This window comes from Lepisosteus platostomus, chromosome 9 (assembly GCF_059453375.1).
Source record: "Lepisosteus platostomus isolate fLepPlt1 chromosome 9, fLepPlt1.hap1, whole genome shotgun sequence".
Lineage (NCBI taxonomy): Eukaryota > Metazoa > Chordata > Actinopteri > Semionotiformes > Lepisosteidae > Lepisosteus > Lepisosteus platostomus.
Window position 1 is genome coordinate 15260061 of NC_142619.1, and position 12117 is coordinate 15272177.

The 12117-nt window shown below is 35.6% G+C and overlaps 1 protein-coding gene across 14 annotated transcripts in view; it reads right to left on the reverse strand.

Moving 5' to 3' along the window:
- The window catches only part of wnk1b (WNK lysine deficient protein kinase 1b), a 171110-nt gene that overhangs the window by 103804 nt on the left and 55189 nt on the right, over positions 1-12117 (reverse strand). For all 14 annotated transcript variants that reach the window (XM_088646939.1, XM_088646938.1, XM_088646941.1 and 11 more), the window contains exon 3: positions 4504-4676. In XM_088646939.1, coding sequence (XP_088503065.1) covers positions 4504-4676 — 173 coding nt within the window. The remainder of the gene's footprint in view (positions 1-4503; positions 4677-12117) is intronic.

Here is a 12117-nt window from a genome sequence, read left to right on the forward strand (position 1 = left end):
ATTTAACAAAAACGTAAGTTTAAAATAATGTCTTAAAACCAAATAAACAGTGATGATTTTTACTAAAAAATATTTCTAACAGAACAGGAGCCATATTCAATTTACACAAGCTTGGTTTTAATAGCATACTCCACAGGATTGAGCCTGAGAGCATGTTCAAGTTTTGTATTCTCGATGTGATTAGCGTTTCACTAATCACAACACTATTTTGGATAGACAGCAACAAAAAGCCATACCTAACACTGAAGCAGTTTTGATAAATTTAATAAAGAGAAAGGCTGTTGATTCAAACTTTTCATGAAGATCCAAATATGAGCCATATACTTGAGCAACTCGCTATGGCCAGGTATGTATTGGCTAGTTTGATTTCTAGCCAAACTTATATTAATGGAGCTACTTCAGTAAAACATTGGTATTTGCCAGGGTTAGGTACTGCAAACAGCCATTTCACGAAGCTGGACTTAACATATGGGCAAAACAAGGTATATTTCCTCGGGCTGTGAATATTATATGTAATGTATAATTATTATAATAGTATAATATATTAACTATTTAAAAAATATTGCTATTTCCAAATACTATTGGTATTAAGCACTTTTAATGAAAGTTAATACTGTACAACCTTGAAGCATTTACCCTGGTGTTTTTCAAGATATTGCAAGTGCAAACAAATTAGATAACTGTTTTATGATTCTAATAATGCTTTATTGAGCTTGTTTTCTTACTTTTTACATCTTATTACCATTATAAATGCAGCACTACTATAGCATAATAAAGTTTATTATCAGAACAGTTATAACAGACAAGGTAAATTCTCTGTTATAACTGCACCTATTAAAAAGCACCTATTAATTATTTCTCGTTCTGCTGTTGCAAAGTCAAATTAAAGCATGTTTAAACTGAATTTTTTTCCACTCCTGTAGAAGTAATTCTCTATAATTTTCAAATGAAATTAAATATTTAGATGTCTTCAAAATTATATTAAAAATAAAAATATTAATAATAATAATTATATTAAAAAAAAAATAATTACTTAATTGATAAGTATTCACCCCATTTGTTTTAACAACCTAAATTGGGTGAGGAATTCAATTATTTTGAAAGATTGCACAATAAATATCACTGACTTTGTGAGGCCTCACAAATAAAACAGCAGATCATATCAGTCCTGCTGTCATGAAGATCAAGGAGCTTCCCATGGAACTTCAAGATGTTGTTAGGAGGACAAAAGCTGAAGAAGTTTCTAAAAAGATTGGCAAACCTTTGAACCTTCCTAGGAGCACTGTGAAGTCCATCGTAACAAAATGGAAAAAACATGGCACAAGCCAGATACTACTAAGATCAGGCCGTCCTACTAAATTGAGCAACCGGACAAGAAGGACAATTGCCAAAAAAGTGACCAAAAAGCCAGCTACAACACAGACAGAGTTGCAGAGCTGTTCGGCTGAAATGCGAGAAACTATCCAGACATCAACAATCTCTTCAGCACTTCACAGATTTGGCCTCTTTGGGAGACTGGCTAGAAGCAAGCCACTTCTGAGAAAGGCCAACATTAAGTCTCACCTGGAGTTTGCTAGAAGCCATGTGACAAAACCTGAAACCTTTTGAAAGAAAATGTTGTGGTCTGATGAGACTAAAGTTGAGCTCTTTGGCCTGAAAGCAAAGCGCTATGTTTGACGCAAACCAAATACAGCCCAACACCTGGGTAACACCATCCCTACCGTCAAGCATGGTGGTGGCAGCATCATGTTCTGGGCTTGCTTTCCAGCAGGAGGAACTTGAAAGCTTGTTGCCATCAAGGGCAACATGGATGAAGCCAAATACAGGCAAATCCTTGAGAAGAACCTGTTTCAGTCAGCCAGAGATCTGTGTTTAAGGTGAAGATTTATTTTCCAGCAGGACAATGACCAAACCACACGGCAAAAACTATCAAGGAATGGAGTTGGAGCAAATTTGCATTGAAGGACTATGTACAAAGTATTGAGGGGGGGGGGGGGGGGGGGGCGTGAACAGGTGAGCTTGGTAAGTGAATGCAGAAAATGTGGTCACTAATAATTAAGGACCAGACGGTAAAATGTAAAAATCCTTGGTGTCTAGAAATTATAGTTGCTGATCAATAAAATAGAGATTTACTTGATAATAAAAATGGTACAAATTTAGATACTTAAAACTAGTCTTTCCAAGCACTCTATTTGATTTTTTGACAATCCTGGAGGGGCCAAAGCTTTAGACATACATGTGATAGAAGCACATCAAGATGCACTTCTGTTATATCAGTAACCTGTTTTGAAATAATATGGAGCTTGGCCATGGTCAGTTTCCTGCTGGTAATCCACATTACTACAATCTACCTAGTTCACAGGCTGTAAAGATGAATGATAACAATAACTGACAAGTAGATCACACTGATTTGTTAAGCCCCATAGAAAACCACTTAAGTTTTCAATGTACAGCTTAGAAATGAGAGGTTAATTTTAAATGTAACTCTAATTTTATACTTCTCTTAATCATCTATAAAAAATACTTCTACTATGTAGTGAACTATATAGAACTTTGATTTCCATATACGAAATACCTCATACAAAATAGCTTTTACAAATCAAAATCTTTTTGCTTTACTTTCAAAGTAAAACTACTGAATACCCTGATATTTCTTTCAGTCTTACAATGTTAAGAATACTGCAAGCAAAACAGTCTGATATTAGCATACATATACCAAAGCTTATATTTTTGTTTAGTGATACATTACAACAAAAGCCTTATGGAGGATTTTAAGTATATTTTTTAATTTAATCCCTACAATGCAAAAGCAATATTCTACAGAGAATGGATCTCTATTATGAACTAGGAAATAAAGGCTTTTAAGAAACAAAAAGTCTCTGAGGTATGACAAAAGTCTTTCAAAAGCTTTCTGTCTTTTTTGAGATGTGGGGCTGGATGTAAATTGCCAGATAGTCTACCCATTTGCAGGATGGATTAAGCTTTGCTAAAGAAAATCCAGCAGAGTTTTGGGCAAAGCACTTGTGATCTACATATTCCTCATTGTAGCTGTAAACTTCCTTGTCCACTTGAGGGAGATGCTGTTCAGTGGTCAATGTCTCTAAGTACTTCAATGTATTCAGCTACTGTAAACATCAGTGCTGCAGTTACAAAACAATATTGTAACCAGGAATGTTTGGAATTTGTTGAAAAGGGAGTTGTGTGGATAGCATTTTAAGCAGTGCTCTCCATTCCTGGTGCTGGAGATTGCAAGTTTTCAAGGTCTATGTACCAGAAGAGCTGAGAGAAGCTGTTTGATTAATAAATAATCCAAGTAACTAGCTGCTAGTAATTAGTCTATCATCGAGTTGAAATGAAAAATTAGACATACACTAGACTGGACAATTTGGATTTAAAGAATTTACTTTGTAGATATTACTTTGCAAATATTTATTTTTTCTTTGCAGATAGTTTTCAGGCCTTATGAGTCTCCTTATTATTTCCACCATTCGTAACCAAAGCAGCTACAACCTCACTGCTACAAACCCTTTAGGTACAATGTATGTCTGATGTAAAGAAATCTGTTATACAAAGTTATACAAAGAAAAATGTTATCAAAATAGCTTATACATCTGCACATGCACACAAACAAAAAGAGCTTTATAAGAGGCAACGCACTTTTTTTGTTTCGTTTACTGTTGTTTTTGCTCTTAAATACAGTATGATACTGTTTGATTTTAAAGCTGCTACATTGTATATAACACACCTTCATAATCAAATTCTAAAATAAAATGATCTAATTCCTAATTAATTTTACTTAAATTAGCATTAAGATATAGATTTTAATGCATAAACCTGAAAAAAACATTCCCTTCACAATGGCCTACTATCACAATTACTAACATTTATATATCCAGCTGAGTAATCTTGCTTTATGAAACAGCCCTACCTTTATTTTTAATATTATTTATATAGACAAATATTAATATAGTATAAAAAGTATTAATTTTAAAAATTTTATTGTTGGACAAAGATTATTCTCCACAGTTGTGGGCACTGACCAGGATTCGAACCCAGGTGTTTTGTGTGACAGTGCACAATTCTTCCACATGCCACGTTAAGCACTCACTGTGCCACCTGGCTGATTACAAAGTAGTGCAGTCCAGCACAGATTTGTTTTTTCTAAAGAAAGCTGTCAGGCAGTACAAAGCATTGTAATGCAGCATGGATCATGACTAAAGGTACATGATGCGTCGCGCATTCTTAATGACTGGATCGTTATATGAACGATTCTTTCTTCCACAGAAGAACGTCTAAGCGTATGTGGTTAATGTCCGATTCAAGACAATATTTTTTTAATTTATCAAACACTTTAAATATAATCAAATGCCTTTTATTAAAGAAAAATGTTTTATGTAATAAAATTAATTCATATTTTTTCTTTGACATGAAATGGGCTTGCTCAAACAGCTGAAGGAGTTGTCAGTTTTTTTTTAATTACAGGATTATAGGATAAATACTCACGTCTTCAATGTTCCAGATGTCATCAGCTCCGTCACCAGCACAATGCACTTTTTCCCCTTTGATGGTGACTCCCATGAATCATAGAAACGAACAATGTTGGGATGCTGGAGCCCCTTCAACATCCCTGCTTCCTCCTTGAAGCGCTGTCGCTCTGATTTGGACAGTTTGCGATCCTTGACAAAATAATAGAAAAGACACATTAATGTCTAGCATTCTTTATTACTGAGTGTCCCTCTTTTTTAATTATGTTGCTGAAATTTGGTCAGGACTTATTTTGGAATTTGAGTGCAATGGCAGAAAAGCTAAAAAAAACATGCCAAAATGAAAGCAGTTGTACACATCATCCTAAATGAATTATATAAATCTATATTATATGATTCAATATTTGGTAGAGGTACCTTTGGCAGAAATTACAGCCATGATTCTTCTTGGATAAGTCTCTACAATCTTTGCACATCTGGGCACTGCAATTTTTGCCCAGTCTTCTTAGTAAAACTGTTCTTGCTTCCTCAAGTGAGATGTGATGCATAGCAATTATCAGCTGACACAGATTCTAGATTGCACTGAAAGCTGGGCTCTGACTGGGCCACAAAGTTAAAATATTGATTTTGTTTTTAATCCATTCCAGTGAATATGATTGGGAAAAAAACAAGGTAATACAACTACTTAACATACATGTTTTAGAGTGAGTGGAAGGCCTGTAGACGTTAAATTACAGCATTTTAGGCACTGAAGCAATATAAATTCACCAACTGATTGAAATATTGGCATCACCTTTCAGAGACTAAAGCTACTCCATTAGTGACCAAGAGACTAGAGTAGAGACATCCAGGATAATGTTGAAAAAAATTTGAGCTCAAATCAGTTCCCAACTTTATATCAGTGCTCAAAAGGAATTTCATGACAGTGCTTTGTATACAACAAATAGTAGAATCTAGTATATATGAAATCTTTTATATGAATTTTAAAAAATCTCAACCCCATCAGCAAATTATTAAGATTTACTATAGCCAGAGAGCTACATTTTTTAATCTCAGTTCCAAAAAACAAAGACAATGATTCTATGTGCTGTCAAATTTATTTTATATTAGTGCATTTATATTAAATGTATTTACTATTATTTTATTAAATAATATATATTAAAATAGAACCTAATATACTTATGTTTATTATTACATAAACAAGTTATTTGCCCTAATTAACCATAAGTGACTGATGCATAAATTTAGATAATCTTTAACATACTATAAAAAGTGAAAACAATTAAAGAAGGTAATGAGCTATCAATGGGCTCAAATTACGCAGAGAGGACTTCGAGTTGAGCAATCTCTTTAATGGCGGCACATTAATTAAGCTCCCATTTTAGTGAATGAAAGCCACCATTTCAACTGATATCAAACTGTTTGTTTTTACAAAATATCTCAAATGAAATAAGTCTAAGACTTTGTTGTGTAGTACTACTAAGCAAATCCTTTAAGTTACCCAGAAAATCACATTGCCACTGGCTTTGTTCATGTGAATACCCAGACAACACTTTATATAAATAGATCAATAGATATCTTATACAGTAGCAGTACAGAACAAATAACAGTGCAGGATAAAACAAGTGCTAGGAAAGGAGAGCAATGAGCTGAGCAAATACCAACTGTGGGACAGGATCCTTCAGCAGTGCCTCTGAGTGGTAGAGGCAGGTCTGGCACACCTGTCTCTAATGTGCAAGGCTTATTCAATATGTCAGGGAAAGTTGCGCATATCAAAGCTTTAAAACAAGTAGGCATTTGAAACAAAAATAACTGCCAACTGTGCAGTGTCATTTTAAATCAGTATTAAACTGTAGTCTAGTGTCTTGTGTTTACACCAGTAATTTTCCTTTAAGTCACTTTCTAAGAATATGGACAATACAGCTATACAGCCGTATCATCTGTGCACAGAATAATAAGGTGTCAGAAAACTGTGCTTCACATGATCAAAGCTTACAATTAGGCCCAAGGCAGACATGTCTCCATGAACATCCACAGTGACAACTTTGATGTAGATGCCATTCTTTCCATTCTCTGTCGACTTGCATGAAAGGTGGACTGGTACATTAGTCAGTACTATTTAAAACACCCTCATATTCCAGAAGCTTGGTTTAATTCCTTCAAGCAGCAGAGAATACAAAACTCGACAGCTGCTTAAAATTAGTTCAAATTATGTTGCAAGCTACTCTTTCAAAATTTTTTTTGATTTGAAACAATAAAGGCACACATACAGTGGATATAAAGTCTACACACCCTTATTGAAATTGCAGTTTTTTGTGATGTGAAGCCAGAAATCAAGATATATCATGTCAGACATTTTTCGATCTTTAAAGTGACCTTGCAGCCAACAAAATTCAAGAGAAAAACAAATAGATAATTAGGGAAAATAATTTAAATGAAAAAACCTAGAACACCCTGGTTGCATAAGTATGCACACCCTTTTATAATGGGGACTGTAGCTGTGTTCAGAGTTAACCAATCACATTCAAAATCATGTTCAAAGGTAAGTAGCATACACCTGCCATCAATGAAAGTGATTCTGATTAACCCAAATTAAAAATCAACTGTTCCTGTAAGATTTCCTTGAAACTTGCATGGTTGCATCCTACTGGGATAGCCATGGTCCGCAAGGAACTGACAAAACATCTACGGGATCTTATTGTTGAAAGGTACCAATCAGGAGAGGGATATAAAAGAATATCAAAGGCATTGGATGTACCATGGAGCACTGTGAAGACTATCATCAATAAGTGGAGAAAATGTGGCACCACAGGGACATTTACAAGATCAGGACGACCCTCCAAAGTTGACAGGACAAGGACAAAACTTATCAGGGAGGCTACCAAGAGGCCTACAGCAACATTAAAGCAGCTGCAAGAATTTCTGGCAGGTACTGGTCACTCCTTGCATGTGACAACCATCTCCCGTATTCTGCACACGTCATTTCTCACAAAAAAGAACATCCAAGCCCGTCTAAATTTTGCAAAAAAATACATTACAAAAACATGCAAGGATGTGTAGGCTTTTTATATTTCATTTCATTTTTAAAAGGAAACAAGTTGAATACATGGCATACAACAGCTTAGCAGTGTGGTATTAATGAAAGTATTGTATGAAACATGGAATTTAAATAACAGTTCTCCAAGGGAAGCAATCTCAACTCAGTTATTCTATTTAACCAAACAATGATACAGCCCAGCTGTGAAATTATACATTGTTTCATAACTGAAAAAAACAGGGACAAAATCTCACATAGAAACAAAAACCACAACAAAAATATGTCAACATACTATACACTGACCACTATACAATGAGATAGAATTAAAAAAAAAATCCTTCTCAGTTTCTGAAAACCATTACAAAATAATTTCGAAATGCCCTGATAAAACGGCACAACTAAATACTGCCTTCTGAGATGCATTATTTACTTAATAAATATTATATTATTTACTTCCCTAGAACTGTTATGGTATCTGCATGATCTACAGCGTGGTTCCCAATCTTGGTCCTAGAGACCAACACACCTAGTTTTTATTCCATCTCACCTTAATTGGATAAGTGAAGCCTTACTTGATCTAAGAAGTTGTTTCAATTTAATATCTGCATTTTGTTTCTAGTCACAAGTTTGGAATTTTATTTCACTTACAAAATATAAGTTAAAGCTCCAACATGTTTAAGAGATGAGAACAAACAGTTCCAATCAATCTCATTATTATTAAGTCCATCAAGGGTTTGATTGTGTAACTGAAGGCTCGACTGGACAGTACTGTATATGTGAGGGGTGGATTGGGGACCAACTGCTCTGCTTTAGAACGAGTCACAACTATAACTGTTTTTTGTTTTCTCAAACCTTAGGGAAAACATTTATACCCTAGCAGTTTGTTTGTATGCTGTCATTTTTTATCAACCCTACTGTAATTTTTACAACTAATCATTAATCTTTAAAATGCTTGTCACCTTCCCCTTCCTTGGATTTTATGATAAAGCAATCCAATCTAGTTTGTCATGGTTTAGTGTGGTATAGTTCTTCAGTATTCAATGTCCAATATTCATATTATTTCGAATCACAATTAGTTATTCACATTTTATTGTAGGTGGAGATTTGAACCTCATCCAATATACGGTCGGTCTTTGGGAGCTAAGTTGCCACCTTCTTCACTTGCCTTAAGCTCATTTTTAGTAGATTTAAATTTAGTGGATTGGTGGCATTGCACATGAAACCACTCCACTTCAGCATGAATGAAACATCAGGCTTTATTCATACTTTTACCACAAACAAAAGCAATAAAACAAAGCACAATTCTGTTTAGGCTCTAGCTAAAACTTCTTTAGATTCCTCATCTATTATTACAGCCAAAATCAAAAGTCTCCTGCAAAATCACTTTACCAGAACCTCACATATACCGTCCACGGGCTTGCTGAACAGGAGCTTCTTTCTCTACACCCTTATGCATCTCCTGTAATTGCATAAAAAAAGGCTTGGCTCTGATGTCAGTTGACTGAGGATGGGAAGTCATTCTCCTTTGCCTTCTAGGGAATGTGGTTTCAGATAAGAACTATAACCTTGTCTGAACCTACCATTCTCTTGCATTATTCATAAAGGTACAAATTTGAATTTTTTTCTGCCATCTCCATGCTTGATACTTCAATACCTATAGCAAAGGTAAGGAAATGCAACAGTTATACAAACAACAAAGTTCTATGAATGCTTTTATTCAAAATGCCAATTATCTAGAACAAAGTTATATTGTCAATCATAAGTGCGTGCCCTTATGCCAGCTTCATTCACCACATTTTGATGTAGTTTGCTTTCTAGTTTTAAAAGGTTGCTGACCATGAAGTGTTAGCAAAGGTATGGTAAATATGGTCAGCAAATTATTTCATTTATTATTAAAACATGTTATCTCACAATGACAGTAAAATCCATCGATCCACTTTCTAGCCGAATCTCTCAATTCAGGGTCGCGGGAGAGCTGCAGCCGGGCAGTAAGCAACGGGCCCAAGGCAGAATACACCAGTCCATTGCAGGGCAAACACACATACACACTCACACCTATGGCCTGTTTCCCCAGAAACCAACTATCTGTCCAGTAATGATGTTTTTGGACTGTGGGAGGAAAGCGGATTATCCTAAGGAAACCCACACTAACACAGGTAGGAAATACAAAATCCCCACACCCCAGATTACGAATTGAACCTAGAGCCCCAGTGCTGCAAGGCAACAATGCTAGCCACTGTGTCGCCATGCTAATCTGAAGTGAAATCTCTATGATATCTCAGATTCTCCTTATAGCAATAGCAAAAATGGTAAGATTAAGGAACAAGTAATGATGAAATTCCATGATGAAAAGAGAAGAAAGAAAACAACATTTTGGCTGTGGAGCCTTCTTCGGAAACGTTGTGTTTTCTTTCTTCTCTTTTCAGCATGGAATAAACCTATAGGTTGTTCCTTTGCAGCCTACGCATGCTGACGCAGCTACTCACTTGAACTATGGTAAGATTAACTTGTTCTATTCTGTTGCACCACTCAGAAGTGAAAATACTGAGAAGAAATACAGGTTTTCCTCAAATAAGGGGTTTCCCTAATATGTCAACACTTAAAAAATAAGAAATGCTGCCTAATAAAACCTCATGGAATTTCACAGGAAGAAATACGTTGAAAGTGAGTGTTTTTACCTTTTTAATATATCAAAAGAAAAGTTTCACAAAAGTCTAAAATTCCAACATGCAAAACATACCTAATATTTAAAAAACAGGTTGAATATTAGATAATAAGAAGGACCAAAGCAATGAAACAATGACTGGCAATAAATCTTAAAACACATACAATGCAAAAATGGAAAGTCTTCAAAAATATTATCTTGCTTCTTTAGTGTTTTTGATAGTTTTAGCATTTCTGATATATTGAATATTGTGTTGAAATGCACAATTCTCCATGTACCATGGTCAAAGTTAAGCACCCCAAGAACATCATACCCTTTTTATTAGTGGTCCACAGATCTTGAAATGTCTTCCAAGGTCAAAAACTCATAGCCGTTTTTCAATTATTTTTTCATTTTAAATCATGTTTAAAGTATTATAAAGTAAAATATCTTTTAGTAAGGTTCACATTTTTTACTTTAAATGCCTTTATATTCTATAACACATCGGGATATTTGTAAGGAAAGATCATCAAATGATAATTACTAAACAGGTATAAGGTAAAGCACAATTTCAAGCTGGTTTATATCTAAAGTACAATTTCCTTTCCACTTTAGAAGCACATCAAAAATGGTAAAATTAACTTGTTCTACTCTGTTGCACCACTCAGATATTAAAATAGAACTTTTTAAACCTTTCACTTCAAAACGTTTTATGATAGAAAGGAATCTTACATTTCTCTTACATGCATTAACTGAATTCTCTTTCAGCTAACCTATAACATCTGAATAGCAAACTTGTTAAAATAATTCCTGAGAATAAAAATAAAACAAGCATACTACATATTACTAAAATTGGCCATGAGACCCATTGTGCTGTTTTGTCACCTGACCTTTTTTAAAAAAGCATTAGATTCAAATCAATTCATGAAGACCAAATTTTTTTACAATTATAAATAGTTGGGGTGAAAAGCCTACATTCCATAAAGCTAACACGAAATTCAAAACTTCTTTGTTAGGGAATATTGTGGAATACTGTCAGTGTTGAAGAAAGATGTGAAGACGGGGGTTTGAATTTAATCTTTTCTGTAGGGGGTTTAGACTTCTAAGTCACAAGCTGGGGTTTATGGCAGGAAAGGGGGTTAACTGATAAGGATTGCAGATGCAAGCTAGGAACCCCCCTGGGTGTAATGTTAAACTGACCATTTGCCCAGAACATCGTAAACTGGCCAAATACCATGAACCCCCCTCTTTACCATCAGACCGAGTGACGTCAGAAACGGAGAAGAAAACAGTATATAACCCAAAAGTTTGTAACAGTTCGGGGAACAATACTTCGGTTTTGTTGTTTCTTGCAGGAAACAAGACTTCGGCTTTATTGTTCCTTGCATGCAATAAACTCATCTGTTTTACTTCATCTCGGGATCAAGAACCTTATTTCTTCTGTTACAACAAATTTGGCGTAGTCGGCAGGATGCTCCAGAAGGCGCAGAACTTCCCATCGGCAGGAGAGACGGTCAGCGCGCACATAACTAAGAGGTAAGGACTCCTCTTTTATTTAAAAGTCCCGACTCTCTCTGACCGATTGGGAAATCTCTGCTCCCTACGAGAATCGCCCGAGATGACGGAGTAAACGTGAGTTTCTGAATTCCTCTGGCCCGGGGAAGGCACGGGTGTATGTAATGGGTTGTTTGCTGTAAGCCCAGAATTTGGTCTGGCAGGGGTTCCGCGGTATTGTGTACAGGCGTTCGAAGCTGGTGTATGCCTTAAATGCGCGTGGAGTTTTGAACGGGTTTTGGACCCTTACCGTGAAGTTCAGGACTGGTGTGGGCCTTAATTGCGCCCGGAGTTCTGAGGCTCAGAATCGGTGTGGGCCTTAATTGCGCCCGGGGTTCTAGAGCAAGTGGTGCATTAAATGCACGTATAATCCAGGATTGGTGTGGGCTTTAATTACG